This window comes from Perognathus longimembris, chromosome 26, assembly GCF_023159225.1.
Source record: "Perognathus longimembris pacificus isolate PPM17 chromosome 26, ASM2315922v1, whole genome shotgun sequence".
Classification (NCBI taxonomy): domain Eukaryota; kingdom Metazoa; phylum Chordata; class Mammalia; order Rodentia; family Heteromyidae; genus Perognathus; species Perognathus longimembris.
Genome location: NC_063186.1, coordinates 75981 through 97198, shown reverse-complemented (window position 1 = coordinate 97198; position 21218 = coordinate 75981). Strand labels below are relative to the sequence as shown.

The 21218-nt window shown below is 39.3% G+C and overlaps 2 protein-coding genes across 5 annotated transcripts in view; one reads left to right on the top strand and one right to left on the bottom strand.

Moving 5' to 3' along the window:
- The window catches only part of LOC125342549 (P2Y purinoceptor 12), a 44497-nt gene extending 39708 nt beyond the window's left edge, over positions 1–4789 (bottom strand). Inside the window, exon 1 of the mRNA XM_048334785.1 lies at positions 4718–4789. The gene's annotated coding sequence lies outside the window, so the exon portion shown is untranslated. The remainder of the gene's footprint in view (positions 1–4717) is intronic.
- Positions 1–21218, top strand: part of Med12l (mediator complex subunit 12L) — a 199892-nt gene that overhangs the window by 167934 nt on the left and 10740 nt on the right. For all 4 annotated transcript variants that reach the window (XM_048334781.1, XM_048334782.1, XM_048334783.1 and 1 more), the window contains 7 exons: positions 2293–2382; positions 3852–3961; positions 4124–4259; positions 5119–5280; positions 6993–7355; positions 9402–9558; positions 11070–11290. In XM_048334781.1, coding sequence (XP_048190738.1) covers positions 2293–2382; positions 3852–3961; positions 4124–4259; positions 5119–5280; positions 6993–7355; positions 9402–9558; positions 11070–11290 — 1239 coding nt within the window. The remainder of the gene's footprint in view (positions 1–2292; positions 2383–3851; positions 3962–4123; positions 4260–5118; positions 5281–6992; positions 7356–9401; positions 9559–11069; positions 11291–21218) is intronic.

Here is a 21218-nt window from a genome sequence, read left to right as displayed (position 1 = left end):
TACTGCATTGAAACTGAACAATTCAGTAAGAAAGTTTAGAGTGTGAGTCAAGTAAAGTGGACAGGTTGAGTGAGACTGTCTTGATGCAGAGCCAGTGAAACCTTCCTTGTGGCATTGTGTCTTACGGTCCCATGTCTTCCTCCTGTGTGGTGATGGACATGAACAAGAACATTGAATACTACTTGATTCTCTTCATCATCTCTTACCTGCTGCATTTAGGAGATCTTTTTTCTGCATAGCTACTCATGTGATACTTGTGAAATATGAATCACCTATATACTCAATGGATAAAATGTGCTAAGCTTCTTATGTTTGTCAAAATAAAATTCACAAAGTCTGGGTCAGTTTCTAATGGTCCACATCTGCACTGTTAGCTACTTGGATGATTGAGATGGGAAGATCACAGTTCAAGTCAAACCTAGGCCTACACAGAAGACCACTTCTCATCCAGTAGCTGAGTGCAGTGAATGTACCAGTCATTCTGGCTGATTGTTCCCCACCAGCCTGAGCAGAGAAGTCTGCAATACTCCATCTCAATAGAAGAATCTGGGCAGAGGCCAGGGGGACAGTAGTGGTAGCACATACATGTCATTCCAGCTACCAAAGGATATAAGATCAAGGTTCAGATATGCACTTTGGCAAAATAACCAGTGGGAAAAGGGGCAAAGGTATGGTTCCATGGTAGAGCTCCTGCGTAGTAAGGGTTGAAGGCCTGAGTTGAAATCCCAGTACTCAGAAAAAAACTTTGAAATTTGGATTACTAAATCTGCCGTAGTCATTTGCCTTAATGATTTGACATTCGCTTGCCCTCCATCACATCACCAGTTATGGACTACAAATTCCTCTATTGTCACATGGGTGCAAGTTGCACCCCTGAAACCTTCCTGTGGGCTGGAAGAAGGTAACCTGTTAACCTGACCTGCGTTTTGTCCTCTCATTTCACTTAGGTCTTTGTTTAGATGTTACCTTCTTAGTAAATCCATGAACACTCTTATTCTCTACAGTACCATGCTGCACTGCATTTACTTTTATCTGTCCCACTACTACTGCATAGCCTCCCTATGAGCTTGTATGTGTTCAGTTTTGGGAGATGTCTATGTCTTTCCTACAAGAGGTGTGGAAAGTCTATCTTCTCACTGTTAGCACTAACAGGTCATCTGTTAGAATGTTGTTTCACACATGCCTCTAATCCCAGCTATACAGGAGGGGCATAGGTAGAAGATCACAGTCACAGACAAAAAGTGTAAGACTTATCTTAAAGCAAAAAGGGTTAGAAGCCTGGAAAACCCCATTGCCACTACCCTATCCAAAAAATGAGGTGTTCTGAGACTCACTCTAGATGGTTCTCTTTAGCATCTATTTTCAGAGCATGACAGAGTTCTCATTGTTGTTGGGCTTTTGTTTATGGGATCATGTCTGTCTTCTGACTTTGGATGTAGTCCACTTGTGGCTTGCCTTTCCCCAGTAAACTTTCCATTCCCCAGCACTGGCCTAATCAGTGAGGAAATGAAAAGGTTATGCACTTTGTACATTGGTAATGCTGTCCAGCTGATGCCTAAGGTAGTACATTTTCCAAAATAGTATAGCTAGTCCTTTTCAACATAGACATGCCTAGCAGTTAGCAAGCTTTCTTCTCCAATAAAACATCAATGTAATGTAACCATGAACCTGCATAGCACATCTCTTGATTTTTTTTTTTTTTTGGCCAGTCCTGGGCCTTGAACTCAGGGCCTGAGCACTGTCCCTGGCTTCCTTTTGCTCAAGGCTAGCACTCTGCCACTTGAGCCACAGCGCCACTTCTGGCCGTTTTCTGTATATGTGGTGCTGGGGAATCGAACCCAGGGCCTCATGTATACGAGGCAAGCTCTCTTGCCACTAGGCCATATCCCCAGCCCTAGCACATCCCTAGAAATACAGCCTGGGACCACTACAAAATTTTCATTCTATTTATCTTCATAAGACCAATTGAATAATGTATTTAACTTTTTTTGGTTAATGTTTAATGGCCTTCTAAGGCATTTTCCCTATCTTAATGATACAATCTATATCAATAGATTCTCTTCTCTCACCTGGATGACCAGGGAACCATGGAATAGTCAGGCTTCTATCTGCATGTGAAAGAGAAGGAAAACTAGAATTTTATTCAATTTCTTTTGTTAATTTATTAAGCTGAAAATTGTTTTTTTGCTCTTAGTAAAAAGTTCCATTTACAAACTATTTGTGAGGAAAAAGGGTTTTGTGAGAAAAGGGATTTTGGTTTCTTCCTTTCTTTTTTCTCTTTTCTGATTTTAGATTTTAAGTAACTGGAGGGAAGAGCGATACCAGGATGATATAAAAGCACGGCAGATGATGCATGAAGCATTGCAGCTCCGATTAAATTTGGTAAGGGATTCTTTGAGTACTTTTCCTTTAATACTCGTTTTCTATCTGAAAGTAACTCCAGTTCTCAACTTCTGCTGTGGGCAGAGTCAGCATGGCAGGCCTCTGTAACTGCTTCCCCTTTCTTTCAAGCTCTGCATTCCCTGCCACCTTCCTTCCTGTCTGGGTCAAGTTCTAGACAGTGGTCAAAGTTTTAATCATTATTTGTCGTCTCTATCCAACAAAGATCTCCTCTTAGTTTGTGCCTAGAGGTATTCTAGAAAGACTGCTACTTAGAGATATGTTAGTTTTTACTAGATGTATTTAAAAGCCATAAAATCCTTCACCTCAGAATTATGACTGACTTTCCATTACATATCATACACAAATTTCAATGGCTGTTTTTATAGGAATCATTAATTTCTCAAACTTTGTACATCTCTTCAATGTGTTATTTTCTTTTTTTAAAATTTTCGTTATTTATTTATTTATTGCCAGTCCTAGGGACTGAACTCGGGGCCTGAGCACTGTCCCTGGCTTCTTTTTGCTCAGGGCTACCACTCTACCTCTTGAGCCACAGCGCCACTTCTGGCCATTTTCTTTTTTTTTTTTTTTTTCTTTTTGGCCAGTCTTGGGCCTTGGACTCAGGGCCCGAGCACCGTCCCTGGCTTCTTCCCGCTCAAGGCTAGCACTCTGCCACTTGAGCCACAGCGCCGCTTCTGGCCGTTTTCTGTATATGTGGTGCTGGGGAATCGAACCTAGGGCCTCGTGTATCCGAGGCAGGCACTCTTGCCACTAGGCTATATCCCCAGCCCCCATTTTCTATATATGTGGTGCTGAGGAATCGAACCCAGGGCTTCCATGTATACGAGGCGAGCACTCTACCACTAGGCCACATTCCCAGCCCCCTCAGTTTGTTATTTTCCTACTAGGCAAACCCAAGAATCTGTCCTTGGTGGTATCTTGCCCAATGTCTTGACCTTTACTTTTAACCTAAGCCCCACACCTAGGAACTGGTGGGCCTGTGAGAAGAAGCTCCACTGAGCTAAGCACTGCTTCTGTATTAATGGGTATTTTCAAAGGTATTAGCACTGCAGACTTAGATTAAACACTTACACATCAATTGAGCAACATAAAGGTGCTTATAATTGGATCACATAGTTTCAACACTGATCAGATTTAATTTAATTGCAATTACATTATAAACTGAACAATTACATTATAAACTGAAAGATAAAGTTAGGAAGTCTAATATTTTGAGTATCTACACGAATTATTACTATTCATTCAGTTTTTGACCAAACAAGTGCTGAAGTAACACAAAATAGTGATAAATTCATAGCTAAGCAAGAAAAACAATAGAATAACTCATAATAAACAAAGTAGAAAACCTTTCTTTTTGCAGCTAATCAAAATTTGTAGGTGTGACTAGGTGGGTGTAGCATTTTCTCTTTCACAGAATGCAAATTCTCTGCTGTGTTTTTGTGTGATAGGTAGGAGGAATGTTTGACACGGTACAGAGGAGCGCTCAGTGGACCACAGACTGGGCCCTCCTACTCCTGCAGATAATTACCTCAGGAACCGTTGACATGCACACTAACAAGTATGTTCCCATCTCAAGCTTTCTTGCTGTTGCATGCCTAGGACAAATTCTGCCACATCTTAGGTGCCATTAAAAACTCTGTGCCTTCCATAGAAATGCTCAGCTAGTTAAGTGTAGCTTCATTTTCTTTTAGGACTAAAACTGTTTTGTTTTGCCTCTTAGTGAATTATTCACCACTGTTCTTGACATGCTGGGTGTCTTAATCAATGGGACATTAGCCTCTGATCTCTCCAATACCTCCCCAGGTGGGGCTGAAGAGAACAAACGTGCATACATGAACTTAGTAAAGAAACTGAAAGTAAGTTGTGATCAGCTTCTAGTATAAATTCGAGTTGGTTGTGGATTTCTTGTCTAATTAATGCATGTTCTCTTAATTCACTACTCAATGATTTAAATCTACATTTAACTTAAAGTAATGTGGTTGCTATTTATTGTTTACCTCAGCTTTCCAGGCTCCAACGTTATAAGCATATCAGAAGAACCTATAGGTTCTTTTTTAAAAAAAAATTATATTCACAGAGCATGTTTAATTTTTTAGTTATACTAGAAATCAATTATCAAAACTTAATCAAAACGCCAAAATAACATTTAGGATAAATCCATGCTTGGGAATGCTCATAGAATTAAAAATTAGCATCTATTAATATTTGAAAATCTGACTTGACTAACTACCTTTGAAATAAACTGTAAGCAAACAATGCAAGCAAGTTAAGAAGCATATCTGATGACTTTGTCAATAAAATAATTGATGGTTACCTTGTGGTCTGACCCTGGGTACAAAAGCGTGTTCACTGCTGCAGCTCTTGCCTTCTGCTCATAAATGCTAGCATGAATGTTTTTCATTTCAGCACTGTGATGTTGTGCAACAAGACTGCCTTTGTATGTGTTCTGTTTTCTACTTGAATAGAAGAAATGAAACATGGTATTGATTTGGAGCTATTCCAAAGTGTATTTCAGGATTAAAGAACATGCTAGCTATGAAGAAGGAACTGTTTCACAAAGGAACTTCCTTCTTGTTAACTTTTGCCTTCACTGTAAGTTAGGAGTTGCCATTCTGCTTATCCCACCCTTTCCCTTCCCCTTCCCTGTCCTGCTTGCTGTCCCCCTTCCCATCTGCTTCCCTCTCCCCCTCCCCTTTTCTTTCTCTATTTTTATAGAAAGAACTTGGAGACAAGCGGTCAGAAAGCATTGATAAAGTTCAACAGTTGCTACCTTTGCCAAAACAGACATGTGATGTCATCACTTGTGAGCCTATGGGTTCTTTGATCGACACAAAAGGAAACAAAATTGCTGGATTTGACTCTATCGATAAAAAACAGGCAAGAGTATATGTTTGTCTCAAACATAAATACATCTATTTATAGAAGTTAAGTAAATTTTTGATCTTCCTAGAAAGTACATAAAACATCTTAACTTTATATATAGTTTCTTCAAATTTTTAGGAGGTATTTTTGTAATCTAAGTATGGTAGCGGTAGTCATGGCACTATAATATAAACAGATCATATTTTTAAAGATACTCATTAAAATCATTCCTTAAATCTAAACAAATTTCTGAGATCTACGAAGGAGAAACTGAAGTTTAAGAAAACCAGTTCTGATTTTATTTTTCATTTAATAATTGGAAGTACTGTATCTTTATGTAAGAAAAATTTTATTGGTAAATAGCTTCATGTGCTAATAAGCTCTTTCAAGTAAAAATTACTTTAAATGTTATGATACTCATATGTTTTTGCATTTCAGACAGGATTTTCCTATGTACTTTGGGACATTTGTTTTAAAGAAAGTTCTCTAAAATAGAACAAATAGATGTTCTTTCAAAGAACATTATGCAGTCATAGACATTATGCAGTCATATATTAATCAAAAGAGAGAGCTCCTAATATCCTACTTGCAAGAGGAAGTAGACAGCTACAGTGCAAGAGATTTGTATGTCATGGTAGAGAGAGTATTAGGTAAAAAGAGCAGTTCAGAAAAGTCACAGTCAGGATAGTTAACACAGGGGTTGTTTTGAAGAATCAAGAATTATCTGAGAAGCGGGAGAGTATGGTACATACAGAGGGAAGAGTTTATTTAAAAATGTAAAAAAATGTGACTTACAGAGGAAATGAAATGCTGCCAGAAGTCAGAGTAGCCAGTGTGGTCATACAAAGGAAAAGCTAGGGTTAGCTCGAGTTGTGCTTTGCTTCTCCATCAGTGGGACTTGTAGACGTCATTTGGTAGTAATGTGGTCTTCATACCCAGAAAATGATTTCATCTTAAACATAGTAGGATAAATTAGTTGAAACTTGGTTTTGGAAGAAGCCATCAGTGGCCGAGTAAGTGCAGATAGGAGCAAGGAGTGTTCTCATCTTATGTACTAAATGAATGGTTCTTTTGGTCAGAATTATATTTGAATTGGGATACTAGGAAAAGTTCTAAGAGACATTAAGAAACAAGAAGAGCCAGAGGTAGAGCTATGGTTTAAGTGGTAGAACCTTAGCCTTGATCACAAGAGCTCAGCAACAGTTCCCAAGCCCTGAGTTCAAGCCCCAGCACTGGCACTAAATTTAAAAAAAAAAAAGAAAGAAAGAAGCTGGCTTGTGAAGTATGTGGAAGGTCCCCAGGTTGAATCAAGTACATGCAGGTTTGAAGTTAATGTGAATCCACTTAGAGGCCAAGTGTATTTTGGCTCTTAAGTTTTGCATTTTCTTAAACATAAAGAATAGATTACTGATTATAACTGATATTAGTAAAACTAGCTTTTCAATATTCTTTATTTATAAAAAGCAAAAGATTCTCCTTTGAAAAGATAAATGAAAAAATGGATTTTAAGCAACATACACTATTTCTGTTGCTTAAGTGTAGCATCATGAGAAGAACTGTAGAACTGAATGTAAAGGTCTGCATTGCAGGCATTGCCCTCTGTGAGTAACCTAGCTGTGTAGTCTGGTGTTCTGAGTGCTGGATTCCGAGTCCACACCCTAAGCAGACTGTCTGTGGATCAGGGTGAGATCTGAACACATTCTCAGAGCACCCTATCTTCACCATAGGGGCTCCAGGTCTCTACCAAGCAGAAAGTGTCCCCGTGGGACTTGTTTGAAGGTCAGAAGAACCCAGCACCTCTGTCCTGGGCCTGGTTTGGGACTGTCCGAGTTGACCGAAGAGTAATCCGATATGAAGAACAGCATCACCTCCTTCTTTACCACACACACCCCATGCCCAAGCCCCGGAGCTACTACCTCGAGCCACTGCCCCTGCCTCCAGAGGAGGAAGAGGAAGAGCCCACATCTCCCATTTCTCAGGAACCAGAAAGGAAATCAGCTGAGTTGTCAGATCAGGGAAAAAATGCAGCTGATGAAGAGAAGAAGACAAAGGGAAGGAAGCGCAAGACGAAATCAAGCTCACGAGTGGATGTGAGTAGGGGAGCAAGGAGAAACCTGCCTCATTAGCAGCTAGGATGAGATTTACTACTTGCCATGTAATCCTCCATCCCTGAAAGTCCATAAGCTCAGTTACAGCTTTTACTCACCAGTTTCTGTGATAATTAGCTGGATGGCACAGCATGGCTGATAGGCAGAGTTGGATTTTTCTCCCTCCTTGAACTGCTTCTCATAATCATTAACTCCCATTTCCTGCATGGAGAACAGGAAAGGCTCTTTCTCCTTTATTCTCCCCTACCCAAACTATTTCACTGAAATAATTCCTTCTTAAAATGTTCACAAATAAAACAAGAACTGCTTCTCTTGTAAATAATATTGAGTTAAATTCCAATGCCTCATTATTTCCCAGGTTTGAGACCTTAATTTTTTTTGAAAAATCAAATCCTATACTCTTGATCTTATTTGATCTTATTTTGGGTAGTTGACATCTATAGTATATTAACAAAACTATCTTCTTTTCCCTATGATAATTTACATATGATATCCAATATAGTGTTCTAGAGATGCCTTATTTTTTCATTATCTTGCTGTCCTGCACTGCTGCTGCTTTTCTGTATCAGATTTTATGAGAGATAAATAGACTTAATTTTAAAAGCTAAATGTCTTGCTTTCTTCCTCATATTCCTTACCAATGATGATGTTTTCTTTCAAACAATAGAAATTGGGATAGGTGTGATGGTGCATACCTGTAGTTCCAGCTATACTTGGGAGGTAGAGAGGTAGAGTTAGGAAGATCATAGTCAGATACCAATCCTGGCCATAAGTTCCAGACTGCACATGAAAAAATCTAAAGCAAGTTGGCTTGTGTAGTGTAGCTTGAGTTATAGTTCACCTGCCTAGAGGACTTAAGTTCAAACTGCCAAGCCCCCAGAAATGTATTAATTATAATTTATAAATGATTCTTGAAACATAAGATGTGGTGCTTAAAATTTTTCTACTGAAAATACTTGATAATTTGAAGTAATTTTTCTACCAAATCCAAGGGACTTCTTACTGTACACCATAAGAAATGTGTGACTAGTGTTCAGACATACAAGAGAAATTTTCCTGTGTTCCTTGCTGATAGATGGTGCTCACATTTAGGTGTCTCTTGATCATATTGCCCTGCCCTTGTTACTCTTGTGCTCCAGTCCCTCTATCTTGAAAGGTTGTTGATTGTGGTCCCAATTGAGCCTCCTCCAAATTTGTGATAAACCTTCCAGTCCATACAAATAGGTTCTGTTCTTTTCAGACACCAGGAGCGCAAACCTCACAGAAGCCTATGTGAGTTGGCTTCTGTTCATCTCAGATACCAGAAGCACCAAGTTCACACCTTCCCAAGCAGCATATGTAGTGTGTAAATTGCAGAGAGCCAAGATTCTGTCTTTGGCTGTATGGAATCCTGACATGAGGGAATCATGACATGCTTTTCTGATCCTTAGAGACTCTGCAGCTGCTCTCAAGAAGCGGCAGCATGGGAATGGGGAGCTCCCACTTTTGTGGGATGGTAATAGAAAGACTCCAGCAAGATATTGTCTAGGCAGAAAGCAGTCCTGAAGCATGGTAGGCCTTGCTGGCATAATTCCCATCTAAGCCCAAGGTATCAGGAAGGCCTTCCTGGATAAATATCAAGAGCCTTAGCAATGAAGTGCTTGGCCAGGTTAGTCTTGGTTGGTATTGGTATTCTGATTGCATTTTTAAGGTTTTAAAGCACTTAAAGCAGATATTTTTCATCTCTGGCCACTGCAAGATAAGTGGTTTCTTTTTGTTTTGGTTTGATTTGGTTTTCATGGTCATGCTGAGGACCAAACCCCAGGCCTTGTGCATGATAGGCAAATGTTCTACTACTGAGCTACACCTCAGCCAAGCACCCAAGTCAAGGAAAAGGACTAACTCATGTATTTGCTTCCCCTCTCCCTTTACATAGACAGCCTTATATGCCGGCATAGGAAATACCTCAAATAAGTCAGGAGGAGGAATTTATATTCATTAGTATGGGATATGTCAATTCAAACTTTCTTTTTAATCTTTATGTTGAAGGAGTATCCACAGAACAACATGTACCGAGTACCTCCTAATTACTCACCCATTTCCTCCCAAGTGATGCACCACGCACAGTCGACCGTGTGGGGCTACAACCTTGTGGGCCAGCCCCCGCAGCCTGGATTTTTCCTTCAGAACCAATCCCTTACTCCAGGTATGTAAAAAATGTAATTAGATCACTCTTGGATGATAAATGGTTTAAGATTCTCTTTGCTTTTAACCTGAAAGCTTTACAGCACTGGATAATACATTTCAGTAATTCCCTACATTGAAAATATGCTTTCTTTCTTCTGAAATAAGATTTAGCCAGGTGCAATAGGGTACTTTTATAGTCCTAGATACTCTGGAGGCTAAGGTAGGAGGGTTGCTTGAGCCTAGGAGTTTGAAGCTATCCTAGGCAACATAGAAAGATTTTATAACATTTTATTTCTGCAGTTGGCTCAGCAGTACAAGAATATGAAAGAAACTGGATTGCAATGTATAGTATTTTAAAAATTCTCTTTTTGTACATTTTTGAACATTTACAGAAGTATAAATGTACAGGATTATAAATGTGGTAGTGTAGCCCAGCTCTTCTAGAACAGAGGTCACCCTCACATGTGTCACTCAGGGAATTCTCCATCACCTTTCACATGGTCTTTGGAGATTGCTGGGTGACTTTATCACTCTTAGGCTGACTGTGATGCTTAGTCTGAAGTAATGTAAGGTATTACACGGTCACCTGTCTATCATATGAACTGCTCTTTTTAAATGAGTGAAGGTATGTGTCAGGTATTTATGAGGAGTTTTTCTTTCCTTTTTTTCCCCTTTATTGTCAAATTGAAGTCCAGGGGGGTTACAGTGTCATATGTAAGGCAGTGAGTACATTTCTTGTTCAACTTGTTACCTCCTCCCTCATGAGTTTTTCTCATTCTATACATCAGTATGGACTGTGGAAGAGTTGGCATATACAGTGAAGCCAGCAATTGGTGCTAAAATACTTTTTTTTTTCAGTTGTGGGACTTGAACTCAGAGCTTGGGCTCTCTGTCCCTGGGCTTTCTTGCTCAAGGCTAGCACCCTATCACTTTGAGCCATAGCACCACTGAATAAATATTTTTCTAACCCATGAAGGCCCTTAATCAAATCTGCGTCAGATACACTAAGAATTTCCTTTTTTTTCCTAAACAACAGTATAATCAGTGTTTGTTGTTTAATTGACTTCTGGCCTTCAAAAAGTATTCTCTTTAGATTTGTGATATTTGAAATTTACAAGAAATTCAAGTTTAAGTACTTTCAGATTTGTTGACAATCACAAGAGAGTTTTTCTATGTCTGCCTTAGGATTCCTGTCAAACTATACCATGAAAGCAATATGTTTTATACAAATCATATGTTCTCAATAGTCTTGCATGATTTAAAGTTCATTAACTACTAAATTATTGCAACTTTTCATTTTACCATATGAAGGCATTCTTGAAGTTGTATTACATACAATATTATACTTCCCTCCTATATCACCCTCCTTGTCTTTTGCAATAGCAGGTCATCAAAGTTGCAGCTGGTAGAGCAATACATTATTATCTATGTTCTCATAACTTAGTAGATGAGTTCCTGTGTTTTGATAAAAATCAGAATAAGTGATTGCTTTCCTACTCAGTATACCTTTCTGCTCTTGTGCTGTTGTAGGGGGCTCCAGGCTGGACCCTGCAGGCTCCTTTGTCCCAGCCAGTACCAAACAAGCACTGTCCCACATGCTTCAGCGGCGCTCTGGTGCCTCGACTCAGCCTCCCACCCTTCACACACTCACTTCCCAGCAGCAATTTATACAGATGAAGCTTCTGCAGCAGCAGCAGCAGCAGCAGCAGCACCGACTTCTCAGGCAGGCCCAGACTCGACCTTTCCAACAGGTTTGTCTAGACCACAAGTGGAGTCCCCTGCATCTCCTTACCTCTGAGAGCTAGCAATGAACTGGGGCCATGCATGCTACTTTTCCTGCTTGCATATCCTGTACACGTGTGTGTGGGGGGGGTTGGGATATGTCTCTCTTACACAGGTTTATGAATGCTCTTCCTTGGCATTTGATTATCAGTGATTAAAGAAATCAAAGTACCATAGATTGATCAAAATTTAAAAACAAGAAATGCTAATGCTTTCCCATAGTTAGAAACAGGGGTAGAAGTGATCCTCTCTCAGCATTCATTCTGAGTTGTAGTTACCTCCATGTGTTGTAGTCTCCTTACCTCTTACCTCTAATTTCCTGTGTTATTTTTACATTTATTACTTTGAGATTAATTCCCTGAAACCCTGATTTCGTTTTCTTTTCCTGCATTGCCTTCCTTTGACTCAGTTTTTTTATTTTACTGTACACTTAGTAAGGTCTATAGTAAATTACAGCCGATATGTGGATATATTTATTATTTTCATTTTATGCTTTATAGTCTAATTTTCTTTTTCAACAGTGATTACAATTAATAAAACATTCCTGAAAGTTGTTATAAAACTTAGCATAGGCTCAGAAATCTATGCATCTGTACTAGTAGACAATCTGTATAAGTAAAAAGAGAGAGGTGAGATGGTGACTTTCTTTCTTGTTTTTAATACTTTTTATGTTTGCTGGTTTTGCTGAAATGCATATTCATTATTTTGATAATAATAGCTGACACTACAGAGCACTTACTATATGCCAAAGCCCTTGAAATGTCTCAGCTAAGATCCCATGACAACCCAGTGATGGGTTAGGTACTTTGTGATCCTCAAATGTAGGAGCCAGTCTGTAAATGTGTCTTGCTATGAGAAGAACAATAGAACTCAATATAACAAGAGGTATAAATGTGGGGCTGTGAATGTGGCTTAGTGGTGGAGTGCTTGCCTAGCATGCATAAAGCCCTGTGTTCAATTCCTCAGTACCACACAAACAGAAAAAACCCAAAAGTTGCACTGTGGCTCAAGTGATAGAGTGTTAGCCTTGAGCAAAAAAGAAGCCAGGGACAGTGCTCGGACTCTTGAGTTCAAGCCCCAGGACTGGAAAAAAAAAAAAAAAAAAGAGGTATAGGTGTTTTTTTACAAACATCACCTGCCATTGAGATAGCTCCCTCAACTTAGCTCTACTGTACAACAAAACAAAACAAAAAAACTGAGCACTTCTGAAACTCCGTCCACTTACTTGATTTGGCGGTGGAGAAAATAGTTCTCTTATTTCTTGAATTAGAAGAAGAACAAGACAGAGGGAATTAGTTGAATTGCATGGATGTCAGCAGCAATCACTCCCCGCTGTCTCTTCATTATTGCTTTATAACCTTCCAGGTATCAGGTAAGGTGGGCCTAAGTTTCTTCTTTCATACAGATGACAAGAACTTGAATAAAATATATAGAAATCCTACATTTTGCAATAATAAGGAACATTTAAAGTATCATTGGACTTTAGGCTCTTCTTGGAGATTAGTAAACATAATTATGACATTGCTTGAAATCCTTATTTAGATAAATAAGACAATTACTAGACGTTGGTCTGGCATGCCACTAGAATGAGCTTAGTACCCTTTTAAAGTAATAAAGCCTTAATAAAATTGTGTTATTTTTTCCACATCTATTCTTTCATTACAAGATCTAATACTCCTCCTTACTTTGACTTTTATTTTCAAACTTGATGGTGAATTCAGCTTTGAATCGCTGCAGATAATCCATTATAGGTAGTATGCCTGTCCTAAAGGTCCTGATGGCCATGGGAAACAATTCCATGGAACAATTGAAAGAATTTAACAGAATCTCCAGGAGAAGGCAGACTTATAATCTAAAATTGTGGCATAACGTTTTGAAATTCTCCTTTTTTTTTTTTTTTTTGGTTGGTTGTGTGGCTTGAACTCTGTGCCTGGGCACTGTCCCTGAGCTCTTACTACTTGAGCCACAGCACCACTTGGAATTCTTTTCTTACCTACTTTTTTCCTGTGAAGCACATAGTGCCTTCTGTAAGACAAATCTCAGCTTCCTTACAGTAGTCATTTAGTATCTGCCTCTCCTTCCCTTGCACTAATGAAGTTTTAAGTCCTTTAATCAGCAGACATTTTTTTTCTCTCACCGTTTTTCAATGGTATTTTTCTTCCTTTCTACAGTGCATTAGGTTGAATCCAGGGCCTACGGTAAGCAGAGAGACTGGGTTTGAACTCAGATCCTCATGCTTGCTAATCTACCACTCTACCACTTCAGCCATGCTCCAGCCTTGGTTTTTAGGATAGGGTTTAGCTTCTTGATCAAGTACATGCCTGAACTGCACATGCTTCTTATCACCACATCCTGCTTCCTTCTGTGGAGGAAGGATCTTGTAGACTTTTCTGCCCAGCCAACCTGGTACCTGGACCCTCCCAATCTCGTCTCAGGGTGTCAGGTACATGCTGGTGTATCCACGTATGGACTGAGCAGACTGAACTATTTTTTTCCCATGTGGGAGAGGGGCTGGGGTGTGTGTGTGTGAGTGTGTGCTGGTCCAGGGGGTTGAACTTCACCTGCCACTGTCCCTGAGCTTTTGTGCTCAAGACTAGTGCTCTACCACTTGGGCCACAGCTACACGTCTGGCTTTTTGGCCATTAATTGGGGATAAGAATCTCATAGACTTTCCTGCTTGGGTTGACTTTGAACCATGGTGCTCAGGTTATTAGTCTCCTGAGTAGCTGTGATTATAGGCATGAGTCACTGGTCCCTGTCACCATTTTGGTTTCTTAATGTAGTTATATTTTGATATCTAAATTTTATTTTTACTGAACAATTATGAAATGTGGAGTATTATAATAAGGCAAAATGCTGCTTGGATTGTTTTTCACCTACTCCAAGGTACAGTGTTTTCTTTCTGACAGGAAGAACTTCCTTCTCCTCTCCTACTATGTCACTCAGTTAGGGAAGAGTCTTTCAGAATGTGTTTTAGGTTTGGTCCAGGAAATGCTGTGATTTGTGCTGTTACTTTATCCTAATTTCTCTCTTTCATTGTACAAAAACATTTTGCCCTTGTTTGTAATATTCAATTGCCAGCTGTATTTTTAGAACCTAAAGAAAGTTATACCAAAAAATCTGTTTAAATTAACAGAGACAAATTTGGAAGAAAACACTTGGCCTGCAAATTTCATATTTGTAATCCATAGGGGATTTCAAGATGATAAAGGAAGATTTCAGACAGAAATCAGATATGCTCAGTCATAGCTTACTTAGTAGCTTCTTGTAAGGTGGTTAGGGTACTGGCCACAGAACAAGTCCATTGCTGTGTGCACAAATAAAGGAATTAGATAATTTAAGGAAGGAAGGAGATATGAGTCAGAGACTCCTGGAGTGTGGAACTCTTGGCAAAAGTAAACACAAGATTTCATGCAGACAGGCTTGTGGATTGATGAGGCCCACTTAAGTTAGCCAGCCACCCAGATGGTTCAGGAGTTGATCTCATGCCCTTGGGAAGTATGTTACCACTTTGGAATAGATGAGTTTCCTGTCTTTATTTTCCTCTTCCTTCCTGGAACCCACCTCCTAACTCTGTCTTTAGTGATGTGTTTCAAGAATACTGACAAGAATGGGTGGAAGAGCAAAGAAATGAACCATTAATTCGAGGGAAGCTGTTGGAACTAGAGCAGTGTACAAATGTAGTGGATGATGTACCTAAACTGGTGAGAGTACATAGAAGTTGCTTGAAAAATTCCTTCTACATTTCCTACCGTTTGTAGGAACCTGAGAACCTTTTTTGCTTTGTGTCTGTCTGTATAACTCAGTAATCTCACAGAAATGTCTAACGTTTTAATCACTGTAATGAATTGTTACAAAACTGACTAGGTGGTCTAAAGGCATGCTTTCATGGTAGCATCTAGGTAGGGCCTTGAGTTCAAACTCCAGTGCTGCCCCCTAGGCACCCCCTGAGCAAGGGAACCATTTAACTGAAAAGTAGCAATTTTTGCAAAGCATTCAGTTGCCTTTTTCTATGTCAGTCTCCCTGCTAGTGTGGAAACAGTGATGCTATTGAAATGTTCATTTGTAGTCTACTACGATTGAATGTGTGTGGTCAGACCAGTGCTCTATTTCACTTGCATTCACCAGGTATGGAGCCATCCTCCAACAGTATATGACCTACTAACTTCTTCCTTACTGCCCCATCCATTTCTGTGACTGCATTGCCCTGAGCTCTCCCAGGATCTAGTATGGTGAGGAGTCCTGCCCCACTTAACTCACACAGGGATGTTGACACCCTTGTGTTGTAGCAAGTATCTGTGTCTGATATCTCCCCTGCTTCTTTTTGCCATCACTTAACATTCAGGTGTTCTGTGCTGTGATTTTTACCATAGTATTCATCAATCGTCCACTCTGTAGGAAGGTTATTTGTCATTTGTACTAACAAAACATTTGTAGGACCTTGGTTTGATACCCTAAAGCACTGTTTTAAAATTAAATATTTCAAACATTTTGGCTACCTACATCATTAGGTAAAATATCTTATCTGTACTGTCTATCATTTTCTTGCTGTCCCCTTTCTGTAGGACTTGGGTAGCTCTGCTGTCTCCCTTCCAGAAGACTTTGACAACATAATGGTAACACCCTGCTGTCATTCTTTATCTCCTCCCCCTACTTTTTAAAACTAAATTTTATAGCATTACCCTCTGAACATCAAAATAAGAAGCAGGTGTTTTTTTTTCTTCCATTGGTGGTAACAATTATAGCCTTCATTTCACTTGTTTCTTGGTTTCTGTCAATTTAATGCACTTTATTTCTAAATTGAATTGAATTTGTGTCTTTTTGATTGTCATCACATACAAGTTTGGTGTAGGAACTAATAATCACTAATGGGAGCACAGGCTAGTTCATCTGCATCTCATTCCACTGTTGAACCTGTTTCTGAGCTCCTGCTTCTCTCTGTGGTAATTTACATTATTAGTAGAGGAATGCCTGGCATGCTCATTTATAGGCTAATGCAAGGTTATGGAACATACCCTTCTCATCACCTCCTACTCACACTTAACAAAACACATCCCTATTTTCTTTCTGGTATGGAAGAGATCTGTGTATTCATGTTACAAGATTTTACCTCCACTATGTTGCCTGGGCTAGCTAGGAATGCAAGCTTTGCATTGAATACCTTGTGGTTCTGTATCAAGTAGCCACCCCATCCATAACCCACGAAGCCGCGCAATAAAAAGAGCACTCAGAGATAAATGTAAGTCAGCATACCCCACTGCCGTCTTGATATGGGTAACATCGTCTATTCACTTGGGGAAATCTCCTTAACTGGATTTCCAGATTTGAAATCGCATAGGTTATTAAGTACTTGTTTTATAGGCAAATTTTCTAATAGATACTTCAGTAAAAGAAAATCTGGCCCCTTTGATATTTTTTCAAAATAAGAGAATGCTTATCTTTGCTATCCTTTCATCATCCTTATTTTTTTCAATGTCCTCCAATATGAGGTATTAAATGAATATGTATTGTACTAGTTGTTAGTTTTCATTCTATACTAGGAGTCTAGTGAATATATACGTAATTGTTCTGTATAGTCATCATTTATGGACATGTTAATATAGTATGTTGCAAAGGTTTGTTATAATAAGGGATGTGTTTATTTTAGATGAACCAGGATATTCTAGCAGTTAATGTGTTGATTGATACCCAGACATGTTGTACTTGAGGTTGTAGTTATAAACCTACAAAGTATGACCAGTCAGCAACCAAATGTCTTATAATTATCAATCTTTCTCATTATCTGTTATCTGCAATCATAACAGAGCAGTGTGATGTAATGAGCATAACTTCCGGTTCACAGTATGTTGTTCCATCCGTGGGCAGCACTTTTCAAACTAGGAAGCTTCAATAAAACCCTGTTTGTTAGATGAGTCATAAACCATTACCCACCGGTTTTCACTGTGTGCCTTTTGGTCTTTTGTTTTTTTTTTTTTTTTTTTTCCAGAGCTGGGGACGGGAACTCAGGGGCCTTGTGCTTGCCAGGCAGGCGCTCTTCCTCTGAGCCAAATCCCCAGCCCCCACTGTGTGCCTTTTGTTACTGTCTTCCAAATGAGTATTTTTAGAAACACAGTGACAAGATCTGGCCATGGTTTTCTGGATACAGCTTGTGTCTCTGCAACTCTTAAGCACTATTGAAAATCTACTAATTAGGAATTTGAAGAAATCATTACAAGTAAGTTGAGTGGATAGGAAACTCCTGATTGTGAAATACTGTCTAGTGTGATGCTTTGCTGGAGATCTAACAAGTCCTTCTCCAGAAAGAGATCTCTACATGTGCTCACCCTATTGAGAATAAGCCCCAGAAAAATGAGGGATATATTTGAGAATTATTTATAAATATTTTAATGTACTGAATGTACAGATTTCAAATCAGGGCAGAGAGCCTCGGAACCAACATCTTTTTGACCTTGGACATTTCATTTAAGAACTGATTTATTCTTGTGAAGGCTAGGATGGTGAATTTTAAAGCTAAACAGTAAGAACTCTTCACAAGATTTTAGAGTGATAATTCTAGAAAGCATAATGGATTCATATTTTGTTTGTAGAGTAAAGCCTAAAGTAAGGTACATAAAGAGAGACTCTGTATGTTGGAATTTACCAAATGTGGTAGTGTATGAACATGGTGTAAGAAGGTCCCAGGCCCAACCCTTCTCTCAACTCAGGTGTGTCCATTATCTAAGCCACAGGTGCTCAAACAGGAACACAGATGTCCTAATCTCTCCCTCCCAGTGCTGTGCTTGACGTCACACTGCACCAGTGAGACACCAATATTCCATTCCAAAACACTGCTTCTTGGACTATTCTTCCCAACTCATTTTAAAATCAGGAATTAATGTTGCTTCTGGTTGTTTCATTTAAACAGAATAAAGAAGTAAAAAGAAAATTGTATAGATCCTAATATAACTAAGGATAGATGCTAAGCACTAGATTAAGTACATATTTTAAAAATAAAATGTGGGGCTGGGAATATGGCCTAGTGGCAAGAGAGCTTGCCTCGTATATATGAAGCCCTGGGTTCGATTCCTCAGCACCACATATATAGGAAAGGCCAGAAGTGGCGTTGTGGCCTTGTGCAAAAAAAGAAAGAAGCCAGGGACAGTGCTTAGACCCTGAGTTCAAGCCCCAGGACTGGCAAAACAAAAAATGTGAGAATTGAAATATTTTCACCCTTAAACATCACACTTTGAAAGAATCTGGGCTCTTGAGTCAAGCTCATTGAAGTTCAGGTCAGTAGCACTGCAGGTCTAGGATAGGTGAGTGTGCTGTGTTGCATAGATTGTTGGACTTGGCTTCCTGTCTGAAGAATGTGGCAGTAGTCCTTCTTTTTTGTAGAACTCTTTTTTTTTTTTTGGCCAGTCCTGGGCCGTGAACTCAGGGCCTGAGCACTGTCCCTGGCTTCTTTTTGCTCAAGGCTAGCACTCTGCCACTTAAGCCACAGAGCCACTTCTGGCCATTTTTGTATATGTGGTGCTGAGGAATCGAACCCAGGGCCTCATGTATACGAGGCAAGCACTCTTGCCACTAGGCCATATTCCCAGCCCCTTCTGTAGAACTCTTACAAGAAAAGGAAGTGACCATGCTTCCAGTCCCTGGCATATGTCATGCTCACAGTCGGTACATTCCCTTGTAAACTAAATGTTTATCCCTTCCTTCTTGCAAGAATTGTCTATTCCCAGTACAGTAAAATATTATTATGAAATTGTAATTTTGCACTTTAAGAAAAATGAGGACATCTGTTATCAGACAATAGTACAAGAATTCCACTGTAAAACTCATTCTTCAAAATGAGTAAGTCTTGGAAAAATTAAGGGATTATAGGAAGCTGAACTTCTTTCAACGACTATTGCTGCAGTATTGCTAACTATTGCTCCCATAAAATGACTTCTGCCAGTAAATGTAAAACATATACAGCTGTTCTTAGCAATATGTCTATTTTCCTATGGCCAAAGCCACGTATTAATTAAATTAGGACTGGTGATACTTTATGGGTAGTATTACGCTAGTTTCACAGGTTGAATCAATCGTATGTGCTGTTAAGAACTTAAGAGGTTTTTTTAAAAAAGTAAAGATATTGTAATTGATAAAGTTGCATGCACAGTCTTTCAAGAAGGAAAGCTCGGCCTTCTATTCTCATAACAAGGATCTGAGGAGAAGAGGTAGCATTTAGTTGGAAATCTGTGAGTTCAAAGTCATGCTGCCAGGCCCCTGCTGTGATGAAGAGTTTGTCTGTCTGTCTTCCAGGGCCAGCCAGGGGATCCGACTGCTCTGTTTGCTGCACAATCACGACCCTCTCCTCAGCTCCCTCAGTATCCAGGGCTGCCACAAGCACAGGTACTTACGTTTGTGTCACAGACACAAATGAATTGTGTGGGTTTGGAGGTTTATTTGTTTGAGATAGAATAGCCCAGGTTTGCCTCAGCCTCTCTATAGCTGGGATTATAGGTATGTACTACGATATCCAGATATTGTGATTTTGTTTTTACTGCTACTTTTTTTTAAGTAGGAGGGAAAACAAATAGGATATAAACTCCCAATTAGACTTGTTACTTCAAGTCTCACAGGATTGATTGAGGAGCATAAAACAGTTTAGAAACATAAAACATTCTTGAATTAGTAGTATAAGTGAATTCAAACATACATTAATGATGGATGACATGAAAATGCTTAATAATATTGGTTATTTATGTTATAATGTGTAATATAATTCGTGATTGAAATTGTTAGACTCATAAGACAATGTTGATGGTGAATGATGATAGATAGCACAGTTCCTGGCATCTCACTGGTCCTAAGACATTGTAAACGTTTTTCTGAGTTTTGTGTGCTTTTTCATGAGGTAGTGATGAAAGATGTGAGAGTATAAGCCAGCCTGTGGAATTAGTGTAGCAATGTGTTTCGATACCAAACAGGGTAGGTACATTTGCTTTAGTGTCGATCCTGAGCTATGCTTTTCTAATCATTTCATTATTTTTGCACCCATATGCTCTTATCTCATTTCTTTCATAGTTGTGTTGGCAAGGTTCCCATTAAGGCTGACAGTCCATTCTGTGTCCACACCAAAAGGAAAGCCAGGGTGAGCATAGGAGATCCAGGACCTTCCGTGGAGATCCACTCCTGGTGGTTGTAGAAGTTCAGCCAGGAGTGTCATGCTACTCTACAAGGTGGCACTTCGAGGACCCAAAAGAGTGACACTCTGTGTTAGTCAGTATTCTGTTCTATGAGTTGTGCCTTGTATCCCACCAAACCTGTTTTCTTACATAATGTGTTGAGAAATAGGTATCCATACATTACTATCAAATAGGAAAAGTTACTGTTCTGGTTATCGTTTGTGGAATACTGAAGTAACCTTTGATTTAACCATTCATTCACCAGTTGCACCGCCCTTCATGGTTTTAGTAGTGTTTTGCTTTTGATACTGGTTATGAACTATGGGCATATTCACTGAACCCAGAGAGGTATTGTCACATATTGAGAAGGTGTACTCCATGACTGTAATTGAGCATCTGTACCTGTGCTGGCTAATCTTGGAAGTGGTATTGGTATTAATGATGCCTGACATCCATCTTATGTAAACATTACCCATGCCCTGAAGGTATAGATGGATGCTTGCCTATTTATTTCTGAAGAGAGACCATTTTCTTCTTTCCCTAAGAATAATCAGCTGATCTTACAAGCCACATTAATCAAATGAGGGTTGTTTTTAAATTGAAGTTTTTGGTAAGTGGATACACATACACATCCAGTTCCTTCCATAGGTTTATGGCTTGACTTCTTGCCTCCAGAGCAGCATTGCTCATATTTCCAGTCATCAGAGCCCCAAGAACAAAAAGCTTCAGGGCCTTGCTTTGCCTTGAG